The sequence below is a fragment of the Piliocolobus tephrosceles genome, chromosome 9, assembly GCF_002776525.5.
Source record: "Piliocolobus tephrosceles isolate RC106 chromosome 9, ASM277652v3, whole genome shotgun sequence".
In the NCBI taxonomy this organism is placed as follows: Eukaryota; Metazoa; Chordata; class Mammalia; order Primates; family Cercopithecidae; genus Piliocolobus; species Piliocolobus tephrosceles.
The window spans coordinates 37,006,178-37,029,854 of record NC_045442.1 but is presented as its reverse complement, the minus strand read 5'-3'; the positions used below and the strand labels follow the sequence as shown (position 1 = coordinate 37,029,854).

At 45.3% G+C, this 23,677-nt stretch overlaps 1 protein-coding gene across 2 annotated transcripts in view; it reads right to left on the bottom strand.

Moving 5' to 3' along the window:
- The window catches only part of PIK3AP1 (phosphoinositide-3-kinase adaptor protein 1), a 129,774-nt gene extending 117,150 nt beyond the window's left edge, over window positions 1-12,624 (bottom strand). Inside the window, exons 1-2 of one of the 2 annotated variants that reach the window (XM_023206281.2) lie at window positions 12,458-12,624; window positions 2,242-2,658 (exon numbers count right to left, since the gene is read on the bottom strand). In XM_023206281.2, coding sequence (XP_023062049.1) covers window positions 2,242-2,658; window positions 12,458-12,470 — 430 coding nt within the window. In that variant the 5' untranslated portion in view covers window positions 12,471-12,624. The remainder of the gene's footprint in view (window positions 1-2,241; window positions 2,659-12,457) is intronic. The other variant, XM_023206280.2, reaches the window with a different exon arrangement.
- Between the last annotated feature and the right edge of the window lie 11,053 nt (window positions 12,625-23,677).

Below are 23,677 nucleotides of genomic sequence, written 5' to 3'. Positions count from 1 at the left end.
ATTTTTTTTTTTTTTTTTTTTTTGACAGAGTCTTGCTCTGTCGCCCAGGCTGGAGCGCATTGGCGCAATCTCGGCTCACTGCAACCTCCACCTCCCAGGTTCAAGTGATTCTTCTGCCTCAGCCTCCTGAGTAGCTGGGACGACAGGTGTGCACCACCACAACCAGCTAATTTCTGTATTTTTTTAGTAGAGACAGAGTTTCACCATATTGGCCAGGCTGGTCTCGAACTCCCGACCTCATGATCCACCTGCCTCAGCCTCCCAAATTGCTGGGATTACAGGCATGCGCCACCGCACCCAGCCACACTACTGTAATATTTTAAAGAACAATCTGTTACAGCATACAGTGTGAGATGCCCAGTCAGCGGGAATACATCCATGGTGGGTTCCAGGGGCTGGCCTGTGAGATCCTAATGGACTGTTACAGTGACAAACTCATCCACAGAAACAACCAGCTGTGTCTTAGTTTTTTGTAAGTTAGGGCAGACCACAATTCCTTCAAAGTAATGAAAGACAATCATGCAAAAATGAATTATATGCTTTTTCCATCACTGCCTTTCTAAAGTAACGATAAGCAAACCCTAGAAAAAGTACTAATCCAGGTCCCAGGATTTCAGGTGAGACATGTCTTACATTCACACCAGTGATTTATGTTACAGAATTAGATGGAATCTTACTTTGTTAAAAGATGTGGTCATATTCATTGGTTTAGAGTAGGCAATTCCAGGGACAAAAGCACCTAGGAAGTTACATTAGCTTTTTAAGGTCACTGAAAATTAGTAAATTTTTGATTTAGTTTATCAGATGGCATAGGGGTGGGTGAGACAAATTAATGCCCAAGTCACACCAGGGATAACTGAGGCACAGTTAAATCAGGGCCATAATTTTCCAGGCTTCTTTGCTGGCGTCAGGTATATAAGATCTTGTGTGGCAAGGGAATAGAATATAAACGTATAGCCCATTCATAGCCCATAGTGAGGCAAAAATAGAAAACAAAGAGGCCGGGTGTGGTGGCTGATGCCTGTAATCCCAGCACTTTGGGAGGCAGAGGTAGGTGGATCACCTGAGATCAGGAGTTTGAGACAAGCCCGACCAACATGGTAAAATCTCATCTCTACTAAAAACACAAAAATTAGCCAGTGTGGTGGTGGGCACCTGTAATCCCAGCTACTCAGGAGGCTGAGGCAGGAGAATCACTTGAAACCGGGAGGTGGAGGTTGCAGTGAGCCGAGATCGCGCCACTGCACTCCATCCTGGGCGTCAGAGCAAGGCTCTGTCTCAAAAAAAAAAAAAAAAAAAGCAAAAAGAGGAAGAAAAGCTGTGACATGTGTCCATCCCAGAGCATGTCTTCTGTTATTGTTAATCAGAGTGTGTGTCACACTTCCTGGGGCCACTGAAGTCACTAACCCTCACAGAAAGGATCGGAATTTTCCTACTCTAAAAGGAGAAACAGGGCAAAATATAGAAGCTAGGCTGATGGGAAATAGAGAAGAGGGCTATTTCTCTACAAACACGTTATCGAAAAAAAACAATGCTTTGGCCGGGCACCGTGGCTCATAGCTGTAAAGCCCAGCACTTTGAGAGGCTGAGGTGGGTGGATCATTTGATATCAGGAGTTCAAGATCAGCCTGATCAACATGATAAAACCCTGTCTCTACTATAAATACAAAAAAATCAGCCAGGCATGGTGGCACACACCTGTAATCCCAGCTACTCAGGAGGCTAAGGCAGGAGAATCAGGGAGGCAGAGGTTGCAGTCCGCTGAGATCGCACCATTGCACTCCAGCCTGGGTGACAGAGAGAGACTCTGTCTCAAAAAAAAAAAAAACTTTTTTGACAAAAATGTGAAGGTCGCATGATGATAAAATGGAAGTAACATGCAAGCAGGAGAGTGGGCAGTCTCATTCCTCACACCAACAGCAAACTAAGTCTCTGCCTCCCACCCCCACTACTTTCTAGGCTGGAACTCTGTCTTGTGTCTTCCAAGGTATAGAAAATTCTAGAAAGAAGGCTTTTGCCCTAGTACAGAAGACAAGGGACAGTGTCCTCTTCCTCTCCTGACAGTCCAGAAGACCTGTCCTGCCCCTACCCCACCCCAGGAATAGGCCGCTCTAAACCCATAAATATGACCAGGTCTCTTAACATACTGAGATCCCTACTCATTTTGGAATATAAACTTACAGCTAGGACCTGGATTAATAAGTCTTCGAGGGCTTGCTTATCTTTAGAAGAAATGCTTACCTTCGGAAATGGCTTTTTTCACAGCTGCCACGTAGGTCTCTGGCTCATCGTCACAGGTGAGCTCCTGCCAGTGGGCCCAATCTGGAAAGAAGTCTAGGAACTCGTCGCTGTCCCGCACTCCGCAGAGCAGCCTGACCACACGTTGCGGAGGATGGAAGGCTCTCTGCAGCAGAGGCAGCAAGGCCGGCTGGTGGAAGTGCTGCACCAGCTCCGCGGACAGCAGCACCACGACACAGCGGGTGCTGAGGAAAAGGCTTAGGTCCTCTGCCGAGAAGGAGGCCTCGGGGCCCAGCCTGTGAGTCAGTATCTTCTGGCTGCAGACTTGCCGACTGGACAGGAACAGGGTCTGCAGATACTGGCACCATTCCTCAGCATCTGGGCTGTAGATGATGAGGATGTCGCATCCTCTGGGCACCCCTGAGCAAGAATGAGGCACAGAAGCATGTTAGCACACCTGCCCTTCTAGGTGGCTCCCCAGAATCTGCAAAGGTAGAGCATCCAGACGCCAGGTCTGGCACCCACAGTCTGTCATGGTGTGCCTTCAGCACACCAGCACACCTCACTCACTCATTTCTTTCCCCATTTACAGTCTGTGTTCCAATCATATCAGACTCCTTGTCTTAGACCAAACATACCACACTGTTTTATTTATTTATTTAGAGACTGAGTCTTGCTCTATCACCCAGGCTGGAATGCAGTGGCCCAATCTCAGCTCACTGCAACCTCTGCCTCCCGGATTCAAGCGATTCTCCTGCCTCAGCCTCCCAAGTAACTGGGATTACAGCTGCCCACCACCACTCCAGGCTAATTTTTGTATTTTTAGTAGAGATGGGGTTTCACTATGTTGGCCAGGCTAGTCTTGAATTTCTGACCTTAAGTGATCCACCCATCCCCGCCTCCCAAAGTGCTGGGATTATAGACTTGAGCCACCAGGCCCGACCCCATACTGTTTTAGATCCTTGCACGAGTTATTGCTTCTGCCTGGCATGCACTTTCCCCCGACACCTGATGCAGTATGAGATTGTAACAATAATAATAATAATAATAATAATAATAATAAATAATAATAATCCCAACAGCAAGCACTTATATAGAGGTTACTATGTTCCAGGCACTCTTCCAAGCACATTGCCTACTAAACTCATTACATCTTCACAGCAACTTTAGAAGGTAGGTACTATTATTGGTCCATTCTTTAAAAAAAATGAGAAACCTGAGGTGTGGCAGGTTAAGTAACTTGCCCAAGATTCACAGTGGCCAAGCAAGGATTTGAGTTAAATTAGATATTTCACATACACTGCTAAGCATAGTGCTTGTCATGTAGAAAACACTCAGGAATTGGTAGCTGGTGTCATTATCCTCACATGAATATAAATAATGTATAATATTAAAGTGCATGGTAGTTGTGGTTGAATTAATGCTGTGACCTCCACAATACAATCTGCAAGGTGTCCCTAACCACACCTGGCCCATAACATAGGCTTTCTTCCTCTAACAAAGCAAAAATGCCAAAAAGAGAGTCAAAAAGGGCTTTCAGGGATCACTTGGCCCAAACTCCTCATTTACAGATGAAAGAAACACTTCATCTAGGAAGGTTAAGGGACTTGCTCAACTTCACACTCTAGATTATTGGCAGAGCCAGAACTGATGCTCAGGTTGTTCCCTGGTTCCCAGTCCAGCCTCCTTCTCAACTCACCTGCACCACCCATCAGGAACTATGTCAAGAATCTTACGAGTAATACGTCATAGCTTCCAATTACCAAAGTTCAAAGAAGCTTGGCTCTTAACATAACTGTTACCACTGTTTTGGCTCATCATCTCTCCATGAATTCAACAAACTGTTCTGTGCATGGTTTGGAAGAGGTGAGCATAAACTGTCCACATGACACAACAGGGAACTCAGAGAAGGAAGCTGGTCACATTTTATGAAGGTTGGGAACCATCTAAGTTGTAGACTAAAACAGTTAAACCCTAGGCCTGGGCCGCATTTCGTTGATGTTTCTTGTTGCAAAGGACAGAGGCAGGACTTAGGCAAGACTTTAAGGCTCTGAAAAGATCATAGGATGAATCCTCTTTCCTGCCCCCATCCAACCCACCACTATATTCAAACCAAAAAGCAACATGTACAATGCAAGCCCAACATAGTTCTGATTTCCCCCAGGATGATATTACCAAATTTTGAAAAATAGCAAATAAAACGAATGTTTGCAGTTTCATTCCTTTTTCAGCTCCCCTGATTTTCTGGAGCCCTACTCCAGTGCTAATATAGAGCCCAGTAGCCTTCTCAGCAGGAGCAAGCTGATCAGCCTGAGAGTATTTTTGAAGGGAAGGTGTACAAATCTTCTAAAAAGTCAATCTTAGACAAACAGTATGGAACTGGAGAAAACCAGTCTACAATTCTGATGATGACCTGGACATTCATGGTTCTACAGAGAACTCAATTGTGATCACGGTCTGTTCCCTCAATTGTGAATATAATGGTCATTTTCAGGAATGCCTACCCTGATTCCAAAGCTTACACAGATTAAGGACAAAAATTTAATGCACCAGTGCTGCAGCCTTCCATAAAAATAAATAAATAAATAAAAACATTTGCTGTTTGGATCTTTTTTTTTCTGTGTAGAATATTTCTTTGTATCTCAATGGAAAAATAATTTCAACACTATAGAAGGCATAGCATTGGCAAAGCTACATAACTATACAGTTGACACTGAGAAGCAGAGTTAAAGTATCAGAATATTTTTACCTTATTTCTGTCCTTCCTTCGTATGTGGCTGGTTTATCTTAACAGGCAAACACTCTTCTAAGTGTGAAGTGTTACTGCAGATGTGTGTGCATGGGCATGAGCCATCAGGTAGGAAACATGCAAGACTTTACACTTCATTATAATATTAAGGATGCAATGCTAGTGATGCTGTGCAAGGAGCCTGGAGCATTTTGTAAAAATGCAAGGGTGAAAAAGGGTGGCCACCGGCTTCCTCCACATACATACACGTATCATGTCAACAATTTGTGCAATAGACAGAAGGAGAATAAAAATGTCAGGAAGGGATGGTTGTGGTCCCATATACTAGTGATGAAGAAACCATAAGTAGTGTTTTGAATAGGGTTGGCAAGTGATGGCAAAATGAAGAAGAGAGAAGAAAAAAATTTCCTAAGCACAAGTAGAACCCTTAAGAAGGCAACTTGGGGCCAGGCCCAGTGGCTCATGACTAATCCAATCACTTTGGGAGGCCAGGGTGGGCGGGTTGCTTGAGCTCAGGAGTTTGAGACCAGCCTGGGCAACATGGTGAAACCCTGTCTCTACAAAAAATGCAAATATTAGCCAGGCATGGTGGTGTGCTCCTATAGTCCCAGCTACTCAGGAGACTGAGGTAGGAGGATTGCTTGAGCCTGAGAGGCAGCTTGGGTTTGGGGTATTGACTGACTTAGTAGAAAAGCAACAACTTTACACTGTTCTAAAGACCACATGGCCATGAGTGATTACTCCAATTTTATGAGAAGAATTTAGTAACCCAAAAGTAAGTGAACATTTTTAAAATGATAAACTCTAGGGCCACTGAGGGAATGGGTAATCATTTCCCCTGGATCCTGCCTCCCCAGTTAACAGCAGATCCTGCTCCTCTGTTAACAGTACATCATAATACTTGCTGTTTATTAAAGACTCCAAGTCAAGGGCTGGCCGCGGTGGCTCACACCTGTAATCCCAGCAGTTTGGGAGGCCGAGGCAGGCAGATCACCTGACGTCAGGAGTTGGAGACCAGCCTGAACAATATGATGAAACCCTATCTCTACTAAAAATACAAAAATTAGCTGAGCATGGGGGCATATGCCTGTAATTCCAGCTACTAGGGAGGCTGAGACAGAAGAATCGCTTGAACCCGGGAGGCGGAGGTTGCAGTGAGCCAAGATCGTGCCATTGCACTCCAGCCTGGGTAACATGAGTGAAACTCCATCTCAAAAAAAAAAAAAAAAAAAGACTCCAAGTCATTAAGAAAAGTTTAAATTGTGATTCAGCTGTTTCCTGAGCACTGACCATGTGTTAGTCACTCTGCTAAGCATCTCATGTACATTCTCTCATTTAATCCTCAGAACAATCCACAAAGTATATGTTATCAAAAAGCCCCATTTTACAGACAAAGACATTAAAACTCGTTGAAGATTTGCTGCTACTGCTGCCCAAGCACACACCGTTAGTGCCAGAGCAGGGATCTGACTCCAAAGTCCATGCTCTTAACCTCTAAGTTGCACCCAATTTAAAAAGTCAAGGAAATACAGAATATAGTTTAAGAAATACAGTTAATAAAACACATCTAGGGCCATGGGTTTCTCATACCATTCTCCAATGAAAGGATTCAGGATTCCTTAGAGAAATGATGGATTCTAGGAATGAGTCTAGGATTAAATATTTCCTGGGGCAGGAAATAGTCAATATGAGCCTGGAGCATCTTGTAGTGCCAGAAAGTAACAACTGCTCAAACAAAAATTCAATGACAGGCATATGTCAAAGGAACACATGAGTCAATTCAAAGCGCCCAGTGGCAAAAGCTGGAACCATTTGAGCAACAAAATAAATAAAATAATATTGAATTATAACCCAAAGCATAAAAGAAATATACAGGAGTCCATACTGATACGAAATAAATAATTGAATAAATACATTGGGGAAAAAAGACAAATCCCCCATGCATAACAATTCTGAATAACTTATGTAGATAACTCCACCCTCAAGGAGGTAGAGTGTAACTCCTTATACAGAGAACTTAGTGTGGGCTGTGTTGAGTGAGTTCTTTCCAAACAGCACAGTGTGGAAAAGGAGGGAAAAAAAAAAGTAAATTTACAATAGAGAAACCCAGTGATCAAGGTCAGCATCGACAGTCACAGATCACGTTGAGAGTGTGTGCCCTGAATACCATGGGCTGAGACTCGCACTTCACCTCTGTGTTCTTCCTCCCAGAAAGTCAGCACCCCAGTCTAATTATGGGAAAAAATATCAGACAAATCCCGACTGAGGGCCATTCTACAAAATAACTGACCAGTACTCCTCAAGACTGTCAAAGTCATCAAAAACAAGGAAAATCAGAGAAAATCACAGCCTTGAAGGGCCTAAGGAGACACGCCTACTAAATATAACATAGTACCTGAGATGGGCTCCTGGGACAGAAGAAGGACATTACATACAAACTAAGGAAATCTGAGGAAAGTCTGAACTTTTAGTTATTAATAATTTATCAATATCAGTTAGTTAATTGTCACAAATACCACACTAATGTAAGATGTCAATAATAGGTGAAACTGGATGTGGTCTATATGAGAAGTCTCTGTACTATCTCTGTAGTTTTTCTGGAAATCTAAAACTGTTCTATAATAAAATGTTATTTAAAAGTGTAATTGAGGCCGGGCGTGGTGGCTCACACTGTAATCCCAGCACTTTGGGAGGCTAAGCCAGGTGGATCACGAGGTCAGGAGATCGAGACCATCCTGGCTAACATGGTGAAACCCCGTCTCTACTAAAAATACAAAAAATTAGCCAGGTATGGTGGCGGGCACCTGTAGTCCCAGCTACTCAGGAGGCTGAGGCAGGAGAATGGCATGAACCTGGGAGGCAGAGCTTGCAGTGAGCTGAGATCTCACCACTGCACTCCAGCCTGGGTGACAGAGCGAGACTCCATCTCAAAAATAAATAAATAAATAAATAAGTACAATTAAAATAAAAAACACTTAAATCTCCTATATTTAAAAACAAACAAACAAACAGAACAGTTATTCAAAACGTCTCATTCCTGGCCAGGAATAGTGGCTCACATCTGTAATCTAAGCACTTTGGGAGGCCAATGCAGGCAGATCACTTGACATCAGGAGTTCGAGGCCAGTCTGGTCAACATTGTGAAATCCCATCTCTACAAAAAAAATACGAAAGTAAGCCAGGCGTGGTGACACGCACCTGTAGTCCCAGCTACTCAGGAGGCTGAGGCATGAGAATCGTTTAAACCTGAGAAGTGGAGGTTGCAGTAAGCCCAGATCATACCACTGCACTCCAGCCTGGATGACAGAGTGAGACCCTGTCTCATCAAATACATACATACATACATACATACATACATACATACATACATAAATGCACAAGGTCTCATTCCTGGAGTTCTAGTGTTAAATTCAATTCCCTCTGAGTGAAAGTATTTGAGGAGAAATTAATTACTGCCTCAGACTAGTTAACATTACAACATATTTGGTCACTAACTTATGGTGTGACTTAGACCAATTACTAAGTCTAGGCAAATTTGCCTTGATGTAAACGAGGACAATGAAATCTATCACCTTCCTGAATATTGCTGTGCTGGGAAATTGAAAGATGGGGAAGTTTTTAAAAAGTCCGAAGTGAAAGTTCCAGTCCCTTTCTGATCTACTGGGTAACAATACAGGACTAAATGCTTTGTCAGCAACTCTGCCTCATACGGGGGAAACTCCTTTCTTCAGCAATAATCCTTTTCCTTTAACCGTAAGTCATTTTTCCACTTGTCCCCAGTCACATTTCTCTTTTTTTTTTTTTCTGCTTGTTCATTTGTTAAGAGAAATGATACACATGAGCCAACAAGGAGTCCACAAGTCTAGATAGAAATGAGGAAAGGTCTTTCTTTGTCCTTGTAAAACATAAAGAACTGGTTTGGCTATAGAAGGAGAAAGAAATGGATCACAGCAGAGGAAGGGGAGGCTGTAGCAGCAGGGAGTCCACAGGGTAAAAAGCTGGGGCTGAAAGAGGTGGATTTGCAGGACTCAGAGCCCAATGGAGGGCCTAGTGTGGTGGCTCACAACTGTAATCCCAGCACTTTGGGAGGCCAAGGCGGGCAGATCACTTAAGGTCAGGAGTTCAAGACCAGCCTGGCCAACATGGTGAAACCCTGTCTCTACTAAAAATGCAAAAATTAGCCAGGTATGGTGGCGGGCACCTGTAATCCCAGCTACTCGGGAGGCTGAGGCACGAGAATCATTTGAACCTGGGAGGCAGAGTTTGCAGTGAGCCAAGATCGTATCACTGCACTCCAGCCTGGGTGACAGAGTGAGACTCTGTCTCAATAAAAAAAAAAAAAAAAAAAGAACTCACTAGAGAGAAGTGCAGACAGGAAGTACCAGAGAGCTTCTCAAACCACTCAGCCCAGACCATTTCTTCAGCCTGCAGGTGACTCTGGCACCCCATTCATCCATCCTGAAGCCCTGTGTTTGAATCTGAACACCGTATTTGAAGAGGGATGAGAGATAGGGAAGGTGACCAGGATAAGAAGAGATGTGGTCAATCATATCAGGAGCTTCCCACCCCAGAAGGTGTTCAAATTCAGATACTGGCAAGAGTACTGAGAGGCCTCAAGGATCACGTGGAAGTTAAGATCACAAAAGGGTTAAAAGACCCTTCAAGCGCCATGGTCCTGTAAGTCCAGGAATAGTAGAAGGATCTAGAGAGAAGAGGAGCCTTGGAGAGAGGGGGCAAGAGATGGTATGAGAACTGACACACAGAGGAGAGAGTCCTAGTCTTTCTTCACCCAGTCACAGACTTGGCCACTTGGGAAAGTCACCCACGGATCCTCTCTCTTTCCTCTCCCTCACGTGTAAATACACAAGATGCCATCGGGGCCTAGAGAATCTTGTGGAATAAGCCGAGTCTATTTCATTTTATCTTCCTACCCAAGGTCCTTTCAAAGACAGGGAGCCTAGATTCTCCTGGATTTCAACAAGCAAATACATCTTTCAGAAAATAATATAGACTAATGCTTCCCCTTCAGTGGAAGGGAATTTAAGAAGACCAGAGAATTAGGCCATGAAAAGGAATGAAGTACTGATATAAGCTACAGTGGGATGAACTTTGAAAATATTATGCTGTGCAAAGGAAGCCAGTCACCAAAGACCACATACTATGTGATTCCATTCATAGAAAAGCCCAGAGTACGGAAATCTACAGAGGCAAAGTACATCTTAGGGCTGGGAGAGGAGAGGAGAATAAAAGGGTGATAGCTAAAGCATACAAGGTTTCTTTTTGAGGTGATGAAAATGTCCTAAAATTGACTGTGGTAATGGTTACATATATCTGTAAAGATACTAAAAACCACTGAATTGTATGCTTTAAATGGATAAATTGTATGGCATGTGAATTATGTCACAATAAAGCTGCTTTTTGAAAAAAGAACATACAGAAGAGTGGTTGGATGACTCCAAAGCCCACAGCATCTTGGCAAGAGGCATTGCTCTCACCACTATGACCTTCCCTCATGGGTCCCTGTACTTTCCAGACCTCAGGGAACCCGAGGGACTCCAGAGAGCCAACTATCAATTGCAGCACCTGGAGTGGTGTCTCACCACAGAAGATGTAGACAGCAAGACAGTTTGACAGCTCTAACCATTACGGACACCTGAAGAAGCTGCTAGAGAGCCCATAAATCGCCCCAGGTTTGCCCACTGGACTACGGTCCCCCTCTGAACTGGAGCTTGCCTTCCTAGCCCCTTCAGCTGTGCCCACTGGAGAGATGTACACAGGACACTGGACAAGAGGAAAAGAGAGGCCATTTTCTCAGACTCTTCCGCCCAAAGGCCCTCCCAGTTTGCGGTTTCCTGGACTCAGCAGCCCAGGGCCTGTCCCCGACCATAGAAGGAGGAGGTGGCTTCACTGGCTTATTCTCAGGCTTCATCTCCCTCTCCCCCACAGCCCACTTACTCCAGCCACACTGGCCTGCTGCCTTTCCTTTAACACACCGCATACACTCATTGCTTGGAGCACTCTTGCCCAAAGAGCCTCCTCCCTCTCCTCCTTCAAAGCTTGGCTCAAATGTCCCTTTCTCCACCCTGGCCACCTCATTTGAAATTCTAACCCCAGTCTCCCTCACCCTTCTTTATTGTTTTCACATAGCACATGTCATACCAGAGACTTTCCTTATTAAGTGTATATTACCTGCTATTTCTAGGCCTCCTTATGCACAGTACAGCTTCTTTTAGCCTCCAGAGCCCAACTGGAAAGCCAGGAGACTGTGATTAACTACCTTCCCATCCCCTTTAGATAATGAGCCTGCAGTACCAAATCTAATAGAACCATCACACCCTGGCCTTTTCTACCCCTGCTTCCAAAGCACGGTTACCCCATCCTCAGAGGATCTGGGGAGAGCTGGCTCTTCATTCCAGTGTTTGCTCACCTCCTGTAAGAACAGTGCCTTCTCCTGGCCACCTAGTCTCTTTTTCAAGGGGCACCTGCAACCTGTTTTCACATGTTATCCCTACTAAAACATCATAAAGTGGGCTGGGAAAAGAAAAGTAAACCCATTTGTAAACACCGTAACTCTACCTCTTCTCATCTAGTAATTCCTTGTTTACTTACCGCTTTCCTCTACAGGACCATAAACTCCTGGAGAGCAGAGACTAGGTGTGTCCTGCCCACCATGGAGAACATATTAGGTGCACAGTATCCATTGGAGTGCAATAGTAAGGACTCATTAATTTTCTCTGTTATCATCATTATGTGGTTTGTTCTGGATCTCCGTGAGTGAGCAACTTGCCAAGTGTGTACACCCATGAACCAGAAGACAACCCAAGACCAGACAGAAAAGACGCCTGGTACCCTTTAATGAGTGTGACCGCCAACTCTCCCCATTCCCCAAAGTTCTACAAAGGATGTAGGAAAAGTAAAGTTCAAGGAATAGTGTTACTAGATCTCTAGCAAAGTTCTAGACCCAAAACACAAAGCCTGGGAGGGGCGGAGGAACCGGGCTTGGAAGCTGCCCCAAGGGCCCCCGGCTGATCTCTCCGCACCACCTAGGACTGCCTGAGCGCCCCCTGTGGGTCCACGGAGCCCAGGAGACTCGTTTGGCCGCGTAAACCGTCCACACTGCCCGCACTCTGCTTCTCTCAACTCGCCTCTCGCTTCGGAGTCGAGGGACAGGGGAAGAGACGCTCAGACACTCCGAGGGCCAGAGGTGGGCGAAGCGAACGAGACTCTGAAGAAGTGGGAGGGAGTTGGGACAGGCAGGGGCTGAAGACAATCGCGCAACAGGCTGGGGCGGGAAACATGGGAAAGTTGAAGTGGGAAGTTTGCGACAGGGAACAGAGAAAAGAGCAGAAAAAGGGCAAGATCCCCGCACTGAGGACGCAAACAGAAGCGAGCAGGGGAACGCGCCCCAAGGGGTGCGGGGGGCGAGAGAGGGCCCGAGGGCCTGGGGACCGGCCGCACCCGCCTACCCACCTGAGATTGCCATGCCGCGAGGCGCCGCTCACATCCCTGGCACGCTGCGTGCCCGGAGCCGGGGCCGGGGCTGGCGGCGTCCTGGCTCGGGCTGGAGGGACGCTGAGCTCCGCGCAGGACCGGCCGCCGCTCTGGCGCTTCCTCCCGCCAGGCAGCCCGGCCTCGCCACGAGGGCGTGTCCACAGAGTCCGCCCCGCCTGCGGGACTCGGCCCGCGGCACCTGCACCCGTGGCCGTTGGGGAGGGGAAGTGAGAACCCCACGCCGGCTGCCGGCCAGCTACCCCCACGGCCCCCTGCTCAGGGGCAGCGAGGAGGCGGGGGCTTCGCGCCACGTGCGCCCCACTCCTCGGGAAACCAGCCCTGATCTGCCACCAAAGGGCAGCCCGAGGTGGAGGGGGTGTGGGGAGGGAGCAGAGGGGGAGAGTGTGGGGCTGCCAGGCCTCTGGGAGACAGGGCGGGTGTGTGTGTGTGTGAGCACCAGCTGTCCAAGCCACCTCCTCATCCCCTGGGGCTTTGTCCCTAAGCCCCTGCTGCCCCAGCAGGAAAGAGGAGGGGACAGGAAGGGGAACAGGAGGAGGGCTGGGCACCTGGCCCTGGGTGCTTAAACGTTGCCCTTGAGTGCCCTCCTGTGACCTTTGTGACCTTTCTGCAATTCCTTGGATCTGGTCTCCTGATGGCACATGAATATTAATTATAATCTCACATGATAAATGTCTAGTAGAGTTTCTTTGCCATTCATTTCCTGTGTTGCTCTCTGATGGGCACTGCGTTTAGCACCTTACACACATTATCGCATTGCATCGTCACAGCAAACTTCTGAGGTAGCACCTATCACTGTCTTTACATTAGAGACGAAGAAACAAGCCAAATACCTTGCTCAGGCTTCCACAGAGAATAAAAGCTCCCGGAGGTTCAGTACCAAGCCAGTCTGCTTCCAGAGCTAGAGCTCTTGGGCTTAATCATTGCCTTCACCTGCCCTCTTCTTGGACTCCTCCCTTTGTCTGCTGCTGAAATTCACCTGAATAGCACATTCCCTTGGAGTTCTCAACAATTCAGGGGCCAGAGGACCGACCCAGAGAGCAGAGATGAGGGAAGGTTAGGGCTCAAGTCTAGGTGGAAATAAATGAAATGAATTTAAGAACGGGAATATCAGGAAGAGGCCGTGCATTCATTTTCTACTGTTGCCATAATAAATTACTACAAATTTGGTGGCTTAAAACAACACCAACTTATTATTTTACAGTTCTGTAGCTCAGAAGTGTGACAGGAGTCTCCATGGCTAAAATCAAGGTGGTGGCTGGGCTGGGTTTCTTTCTGCCAAATAGAAGGGAATCCATTTCCTTGGCTCTTTCAGCTTCTAGAAGCCATCCACATTCCTTGGCTCACGGCCCCCTTGTTCTATCTTCAAAGCCAGATGGCCCTGCTTCTGTCATCATATCCCTTGCTCTGACTCTCTTCTGTCTCCCTCTTCCAGTTTTAAGGACCCTAGTGATTGCATTGGGCCCTCCTGGGTAAGTCAGGAAAATCTCCCTATTTGGAGAACCTTGCCTGAACACTGGTCTTCCTGACTCCACCCTCTTCCTTCTCTCCCCAAAGCCTCTCTCGCTCTTCACAAGTCTCTGGGCCTGGCCAGTTTGTGTTGTTTGTCAGAGACATTTCTACTGAGGGTGCATCTGTCTATTCAAGGTCAACACCCCTAACGTCCCCACTGTTCAAACACATGTTCCTCCCTTCCAGCTCCGGATGTTAGGGAGAGAGGGCCCTTTCCTTCCTCCTAACCAAGTGTGTCTGGACAACTTTTAACCTAAAGGATATTTCTAACTTGTTAAACTATTAGAAGGCACCTGCTAGTTGCAGATAAGGTTTTGGGTGCTAGGTCAGCTATCCAAACTCTGCTCCCACTCCTGGCTAGCACTGACCACTGGAATTGGGGAGAGAAAAGGACTCAGAGGACAACAGTCCCTTGGTGAGAGGACATGACTAGTCCCTGACTCTGGCAATTTCAGTCAACAAATTTCTTTGTATAGCAGGTGGAGCCAGATTGGGGGAAGTAGTGTCTGTTTGGTTTTGCACCTCTGTGTGGCAGGTTTTGCAGAATGGGAGTGGCAGGAGGAGAGTACTGCCCCTCTGGAAGACCCTGCACCCGCACCATGCACTGACTCTCCTGAGCAGGCTCTGCAGTCATTCCCTGCAGCGCTGGGTGGTAGGTGAATTGGCTTGAGGAAGAATGGAGAACCGAACTTGGTTGCTGCCCTACAGTTCTGTTTGACCTGGCAAAAGGGAAAGGCTGGAGGGGTAAACATGTGTCATCCTAAGCAGTGGGGGCCTGAGGGCAGGGCGGCAGAAATCCCTGCTTCTTACATCTTCAAGGTGTTATTTCATAGTCTTTCAGACCTGGGGATCAAAACCTTTTCCCTGGTTAGCAAAAACTCCCTTACTAGGACAAAATGTGAAGGTGGAAGAATGTGTCACCATAGATGCTCATGATCCACCTTAATGGATCATCAGGAAGTGGAGTACCTTCATGGAGGTACTTTCATGGAGTACCTTCCTATGAGGAAGGTATTAAGAGTATACACATTTTACAGGAAAGAAGCTAAATAGGCTGGGTGTGGTGGCTCACACGTGTAATCCCAGCACTTTGGGAGGCTGAGACAGGTGGATCACAAGGTCAGGAGTTCGAAACCAGCCTGGCCAATATGGTGAAACCCCATTTCTACTAAAAATACAAAATTTAGCTGGGTGTGGTGGCTCACACCTGTAGTCTCAGCTGCTCAGGAGGCTGAGGCAGGAGAATAGCTTGAACCCGGGAGGTGGAGGTTGCAGTGAGCCGAGATCGTGCCATTGCACTGCACTGCAGCCTGGGCAACAGAGCAAGACTTTGTCTTAAAAAGAAAAAAGAAGAAGAAGAAGAAGTTAAATAACTTTTGCCCAAGGGCACACAGCTAGTAATTTGCAGTGCTGAGTTTTGAACCCACACAGTCTGACTTTGGAGCCCATGCTTCTGCCCACTAGATTAGGTGGTAAATGCTTGAAGCAGGCCCTGCTATGACCTAAGGGCCCCACAAGTCACCACTAGCCTTTGTTGGTATCACCTCACATAGCAGGTAGACAGCAGCTCACTGTCACCTGTGAGTTCCCCTGCTCTGCCAGAATTGCCTTACTCTCACAAAGGGCAAACATCCGTAAAGAGCCCCACCTTGGAGCGCCCCCAGCATCCCCTACGTCCCTGACCACCTCCCTGTCAGTGTCCTGTGAGACCATCAGTGTCTTGATGGCAGGGCTATGTCTTTTTCACCACTGCATCTCTGATGCCCAGCACACAGTGGGTGTTTAACTGCTTTGTTTTTAAATTATCAAGTCCTACCTGCTCATTTTACAGATGAAGATACTGACATATAGGTTGAATGACCTGCCCAAGCTCCCACAGCTTTCATTCAAAGGACTTGTTCTTCGTTTTGTTCAGCAGAGCAGGAGGACTCAGGCGTGTTTATATGGATAGGGTGGAGTGCGTGAAGACTGGACTCCATAGGACTGGCAGGTGACAGTGGGACATTACAGGTGGGGACAGGGATAAGGAGTTCGAGGGCATCAGTGCCTCTTTTTGCCTTGTGAACCCCCTGGCTTTATAAAGACTCCTGCCCTTCCTATCTGCCTGAGACGGTTTCAACCCAGTTCCAACCCAGTAAGGCATCATATCAAAACTCGATGCAGGCAATTTGGGAACATTTGTGACTTTCAGGAACAAGTATCCTTGCAGATGAAACCTAGAAGCCTACCCCTCCTTCCCTACTCACTGAAATGGCCACTCCCCATGAAGGCCATGCCACCGCCTGTGGGCCCCTCCTTGGGCCATTTTGAGTGGTGGCAGTGTCCATTTCCAGGCCCTGGACCTCAAATTCAGAGAAACAAAATGTTGGGTATCTGCTATGTGGCTCTGATAAGGTACTTCACCTGACTCATGGTCACTAGGTTAGTAAGTATCAAAGCTAGATTTTGAATTCAAATCCATTTATTATGCCAGAATTGCCTCTCTTGTCATATGTTGTGATTAAGAAGCCATGACAGCTGTCTCATGGCCATTGTTCTTAAGGGCAGCTGAGGACGACATCTTGGAGCAGTTGTGCCACCTTGCTGATTCATATTGAGCATGTGGTCACCTCAGAACGCCTCTTTTTCATGTAACTTGTAGAAGCCATGCCTTTCCCTTTGCCACATCACAGTTGTACAGTTGTGTTTGCTTTGTTGGTGGGGGTGCTTGAGACCCAACAGCAATAATTTAATGCTTAATTAAACATATGGGCCGGGCGCAGTGGCTCACGTCTGTAATCCCAGCACTTTGGGAGGCCGAGGTGGGTGGATCACCTGAGGTCAGGAGTTCAGCCTGGACCAACATAGTGAAACCCTGTCTCTACTAAAAATACAAAAAATAGCTGGACGCAGTGTCGGTCGCCTGTAATCCCAGCTACTCGGGAGTCTGAATCACAAGAATCGCTTGAACCCAAGAGGCAGAGGTTGCAGTGAGCCAAGATCGCACCACTGCACTCAGCCCGGGTGACAGAGCAAGATTCCATCTAAAAAAAAAAACAAAAATAAAAAAAAACAATAACAAACGTATGTTGGGTTGGGTCCAGCCTGTCAAGATTGTTTCAACTCAGGATTCCATCACTGATGGCAGAATTTAACAACTGTTCTACCAAAAATAACCTTAGCAACAAGAAAAAGGGGTGGCACAGAGATTGCTCATTGCCCACCTAATGTTCATTCTCCCCTGGTTTCTTAGGAACAGAATTCCAATTTTATTTGGGGACCACAATGTGCTCCACTAAAAGACTCCATCCCTCAGCCTCTCTTGCGACTTAGAGGAGGCTGATAAGGTATGAATGGAAGGGGTGTCCCCAAAAATTCTTTATAAGAGGAGGCTGATAAGGTGTAAATGGCTGGGGTGTCCCCAAAAATTCTTTTTAAGAGACTTAACTCTGCTGACAGACACCCTTTTTGCTTATCTCTTTTTCTTTTACCTCCTGCCTGTAATTGAATGGGATAGCTGGAGATCCAACAGCCCTCTTAGATCATGAGGTGACCATGTGGATGGAACCCATACACTAAAGATGGTAGAGCAGAAAGCTGGGCAGAGCCTGATTCCCTGATGACCACGGGGCACCCAAACAAGCTCCAGGTTTCACATCTCGACATCCTTTACAGGCGAGGAAAAATAAATACATCTCTGTCTTGATGGAGCCATGATTATTTGGGTGTTCTGCTATGGGTAGCCAAACCTCATTCTTTACTGATAAGGGAATGGAAGCTAGCATTTATTGAGCACCAACTATGACCCATGAACTCTCTTATGCTATCTCAGTTAATTCTCACAATAATTCTGCATCACAGGTATTCACTTCACAGATGAAGAAACTGAGAGTAAGTGAGATTAGATAATGTTTCCTGGGTCATTCAGCAGGCAGCAGACCTGGAGTTCAAACCCAGATCAGAGCCGGGAGTAGTGGCTCACGCCTGTAATCCCAGCACTTTGGGAGGCTGAGGCAGGCAGATCACCTGAGGTCAGGAGTTCAAGACCAGCCTGGCCAACATGGAGAAACCCCGTCTCTCCTAAAAATACAAAAATTAGCTGGGCTTGGTGGCGCATGCCTGTAGTCCCAGCCACTCGGGAGGCTGAGGCAGGAGAATTGCTTGAACCTGTGAGGATGAGGTAACAGTAAGCAGAGATCGCTCGCACCACTGCACTCCAGCCTGGGTGACAGAGTGAGACTCTGTCTCAAAAACAACAACAACAACAACAACGACAACAACAAACCCAGATCAGTCTGAGCCCAGAGTCCATGATCTTCCCATAGTACAATGACAGTACAGTGACATATTGAATGGCTTCCAGAGAGTTCATTTGAAAGTACTCCCTGAGGACATGTGGTGCTCTCAAGTCGGGGCCACCGTGAATTCCAGGTACTTCAAGTCCCGTGCAGATGGTGGCTTCATTCATGCATGAATGCATATCTTGCAAATTTTCTACTTCTGCTTTTTGAGGTGCTGAAGCAGAAAGTCTAGGCAGCTGTGAAAAAAATTTTAGGACTTGGCTTCATAGACTCTAGAGTGTTAGAGCTGGAAAATACTCTAATAGGTCATTATTGGACACATGTGGAAACTAAGGCCAAGAGAGGCAAAGTGACCTTTCTGACACCATACTTTGAGTTGGAGGTTGAACCAGGACTAGAACCCTGGTCCCTATTCCTAATCTGGTGCCTTTTTGCTATATCCAACCACATACTGTCTCCCTACCAGTACATTCAAAAATCTACTGTAGAAATTCTTTTCTTGATCTGATGCTTTAACTTTGTAGTTCTTCTCTGTAAATCTACCGCTAGCACCTACAGGGCTAATCAAATCTTGAACCTCCTACATACACCTTGCTTGGTCATAATGTACCGTTTTTCTGATATATTGCCAACTTGCTAATATTTTGTTAAAAATTTTTGCAACTATGTTCATGGGAGATATTGGTCTGTAATTTTCTTCTTTGTAATGCCTTTTGTCAGTTTTTGGTATCAGGGTTAATCTAGTCTCATAAAAGGAGTGTGGAAGTGTTCCTTCTCTATTTTCTGGTAGACAAAGACCAGTGTTTCCTTAATGCTTAATAGAATTAGCCAATAAAACTCTCTAGGTTTAAATTTTTCTTTGTGAGATTTTGCTAGAAATTTCAGTTTCCTCAATAGATATTCAGATTTTACATTTCATCTTGTGCCAGTATTAGTAAGTTGTCTTTTTCAAGAAATTTGTCCATTTTATCTGTGTTTATAGATGTATTGACATAAAGTTATTTATAATGTTTTCTTATTATCTTCTTAATGTCTGCAGGATTTGTAATGATAGCTCCTCTTTCAATGCTTTTTTAATTTTTAATTCTTATGAGTACATAGTAGGCGTATATATTTATGGGGTACATGAAATATTTCCTCTTTCATTTCTGATACTGGTAATTAGTATTTTCTCTTTCTCGTGTGTGTGTGTGTGTGTGTATGTCTGTATCTCTGTGTGTCTGTCTCTATCAATCTAGACAGATGTTTATCAATTTTCTCGAGCTTTCCAAAGAACTAGTTTTTGGCTTTGTTAATTTTTCTATTGTTTGTTTTCTACTTCATTGGTTTCTGTTCTCTTCTTTGTTATTTCCTTCCTTTTATTTACTTTAGTAAGTTTAAGGTTCACTTTGCTCTTATATAACAACGGTTGAACCTTTGGCCACCAATTTTATTCCTTCCATCTTTGCTAATGTAAGCATTTAAAGTTATAAATTTCTCCAACTCAGTAGTTTTGCTGTATCTCCCAAATTTTGATATATTGTATTTTCATTGTAGCTCAGTTCAACATATTTTCATGTCCCCTGTGATTTCTTCTTGGAGTCATAGGTTATTTAAAAGTGAGTTAAGCTGAGCACAGTGGCCCGTAATCCCAGGATTTTGGGAAGCCAAAGCGGGAGGATCACTTGAGCTTAGGAGTTCGAGACCAGCCTGGGCAAAAAAGTGAGACCTTGTCTCTACAAAAAATTTAAAAAAAAAAAAATTAACTGGGTGTGGTGGTGTGTGCCTGTAGTCCCAGGTACTTGAGAGGCTGAGGTGGGAGGATTGCTTGAGCCTAGGAAGTCAAGGCTGCCGTGAGCCGAGATTGTGCCACCATACTCCAGCATGGGTGACAGAGTGAGACCCTGTCTCAAAAAAAAAATAAAATAAAAATGAAAAGTGAGTTAATATTCACATATTTAGGCTTTTAAATGTATATATTATTGTTATTGAGTTCTAATTTAATTATGGTCAGAAAGCAGACTGTATGAACCTTTTAAATTTGTTGATTTTTTTGTTCAAATCTTTGTTAAAAATATAAAAGTAAAAATAAGATTTAAAAACATGTGGCGGGGTGCTGTGGCTCACACCTGTAATCCCAGCACTTTGGGAGGCCGAGGCGGGCTGATCACGAGGTCAGGAGATCGAGACCATCCTGGCGAACACGGTGAAACTCTGTCTCTACTAAAAATACAAAAAAATTAGCCACGCATTGTGGTGGGCTCCTGTAGTCCCAGCTACTCCGGAGGCTGAGGCAGGAGAATCTCTTGGAACCCAGGAGGCGGAGCTTGCCATGAGCCGAGATCGCGCCACTGCGCTCCAGCCTGGGCGACAGAGTGAGACTCCATCTCAAAAAAAAAAAAAAAACCCAAGATTTAAAAACATGTATTGATACTTGTTTGATGGCCCAGCTTGTGATCGATCTTGGCGAATGAACATTTGAAAAGAACATGTGTTCTGCAGTTGCTGGGTACAATGTCGATTAAATCAAGATGGCCTGGTAATACTGGATTGTACTCAACATTGTACTTGACACTTGTAGAGAATCTGGATTCCATTATGCCTCTGAAAAGTTTTACTTTTAAGTGGCAGTTATTTTGGCTCTATTAAAACTGCAGACTCTGTCTTCTTTACTGTGGTGGGCAGCAGCAGAACTCGCTGCCCAGTTTCTTCAGCATGTAATGGGCTGCTCAGAGCCTGCCCTACAGAAGTCGGCCAGAGGTTTGGGCAGAGTTCATGCACAGGGCCTGGAGCTCTCCTCTATTGCTCACTCCTTTCTGAAATAACACCCTCCTTTGCAGCTGCTGTGTCCTTTGGTTCTCCAACGCAGTTACACAGTATAGGATCTATCTCAATTTTAGTTGCAACCCAGGGCATGGAATGGGGCCTGCCCTCTGGCGAAAAGCTGTAAACTGAGAACTCCAGTGCCGTTCCTTTCTTATAAGCATTGGCTCTTCTCCAGTGTTTGTCTACTTTTTTCTTGTTCTCCATTGCCTTTAGGTTCTTGTTTGTGTTTGTTTTGTCCAGTGAATAGTACTGCCTCTGGAATGACTGGTCCAAGAAACAACTCATGTATTGTTGGGAGCATCTTGAGCCCAAAAAAGAGGTGGACTCGCTGAGCAATGCCTGAGGTGCCACTCTGTAAGGAATGCTAAAACATCATAGGAATAAATCAGATGTATGGTTCCAATTAACTCAAGTTTTTTCCTTCTTTTTTTTTTTTTTGAGACAAGGTCTTGCTCTGTCGCCCAGGCTGCAGTGCAATGGCGCAATCTTGGCTCAATGCAACCTCTGCCTCCTGAGTTCAAGGGATTCTCATGCCTCAGCCACTCGAGTAGTTGGGATTACAGTCAAACACCACCATGCCCGGCTAATTTTTGTATTTTTAGTAGAGACCGGATTTCATCATGTTGTTGAGGCTGGTCTCAAACTTCTGACCTCAAGTATCTGCCCATTTCAGTCTCCCAAAATGCTGGGATTATAGGGGTGAGTCACTACACCTGGCCTAACTTGTTTCTATGTGTGACTCCATATCTAATAGATGGGATGCAAATTGTTTCCTGATTAAGTAAACACAGTCTTCAAGTGGACACTTAAGAACAAAGAAAGTCCCCCATTAACCCGGACACGCTTCTAGGTCAATACACATATATCTAACTCATTCTTTTAAAAAGTTATGTAATACTCCATAGTATAGGTATATCATAATATGTCAATTCCCTACTCAGGGAAGTTCAGTTACTGTCCTTCAGGTTAGGTACATCTTTTTGCCCCTACAAAAGCCGTGCTACAGAAAATCTCCTTGAACATATTTCTTCATGTGTTGGTGCTATTCTTTTTGTAGCATAGATTACAAAAAGTATTGTCAGAGGTGTATGAACCAGAGCAACCCCATCTTGAATAGGGGCTGAGTAAAACACAGCTGAGACCTACTGGGCTGCATTCCCAGAAGGCTAAGGCATTCTCACAGGGTGAGAAAGGAGGTCAGCACAAGATACAGGTCATAAATACCTTGCTGATAAAACAGGTTGCAGTAAAGAAGCCAGCTAAAACCCACCAAAACCAAGATGGCAACGAGAGTGCCCTCCGGTCGTCCTCACTGCTACACTCCCACCAGCACCATGACAACTTAAAAATGCTGTGGCAACCTCAGGAAGTTACCCTAGATGGTCCAAAAAGGGGAGACATGAGTAATCCACCCCTTGTTTAGCATATCATCAAGAAATAACCATAAAAATGGGCAACCAGCAGCCCTCGGGGCTGCTCTGCCTATGGAGTAGCTATTTTTATTCCTATACTTTCCTAATAAACTTGCTTTCCGTTTACTCTATGGACTGACCCTGAATTCTTTCTTCGCGAGATCCAGGCACCCTCTCTGGGGGTCTGGATCGGGACCCCTTTCCTGTAACTGTATTGCTGGATCAATGAATATGTGCACTTCAAAATATATATTATTACAGTACTTCCCAGAGAGCCTGAAGAAGCTAGTCGGGAGGCTGAGGCAGGAGAATGGCGGAAACCCGGAAGGCAGAGCCAGCAGTTAGCTGAGATCACACCACTGCACTCCAGCCTGGGCGACAGAGCAGGACTCCATCTCACATAAAAACAAAAAAAAATTTCATTCCACACCCATATCAATAGTCTCACCAATCTTTTTTATTTTTTGCCAATCTGATGGATTAAAAAGAAGTTATGCTTATTATTATGCTAATTAGCATTTCCTTGAATACCAGTGAGATTAAGAATCTTTTCTTTCCTTTTTTTTTTTTTTTGAGACAGAGTCTCGCTCTGTCACCCAGGTTGGAGTGCAGTGGTACGATCTCGGCTCACTGCAAGCTCCGCCTTCCGGGTTCACGCCATTCTCCTGCCTCAACCTCCCGAGTAGCTGGGACTACAGGCACCCATCACTACGCCTGGCTGATTTTTTGTATTTTTAGTAGAGACGGGGTTTCACTGTGTTAGACAGGATGGTCTTGATCTCCGGACCTCGTGATTTGCCCGCCTCAGCCTCCCAACGTGCTGGGATTACAGGCGTGAACCACCACGCCCGGCCAAGAATCTTTTCATATTGCCTATGATTTGCATTTTTTTTCTGGAAGTGCCTGGGGATATGCTTGCCAAATTCTAAATGGATTGTCTTTTTTTTCACTGGTTTGTAAGAGCTAAGGTATGTTAGCAACTTTTCTCCTTTGTCATATATATTCTAAGTATTTATTCTAGCCTATCATTTGTCTCTTGATTTTGTTTATGATTTCTCTCACTATATAAAAAATGTTAATTTTTTAAAGGTGATTCATGACTATTATTGTTAAATGCGACTCTTAGGGTTTCTGAGTTTCATCTTCTACTTTAGAAGGTCTTTTTTACTTTA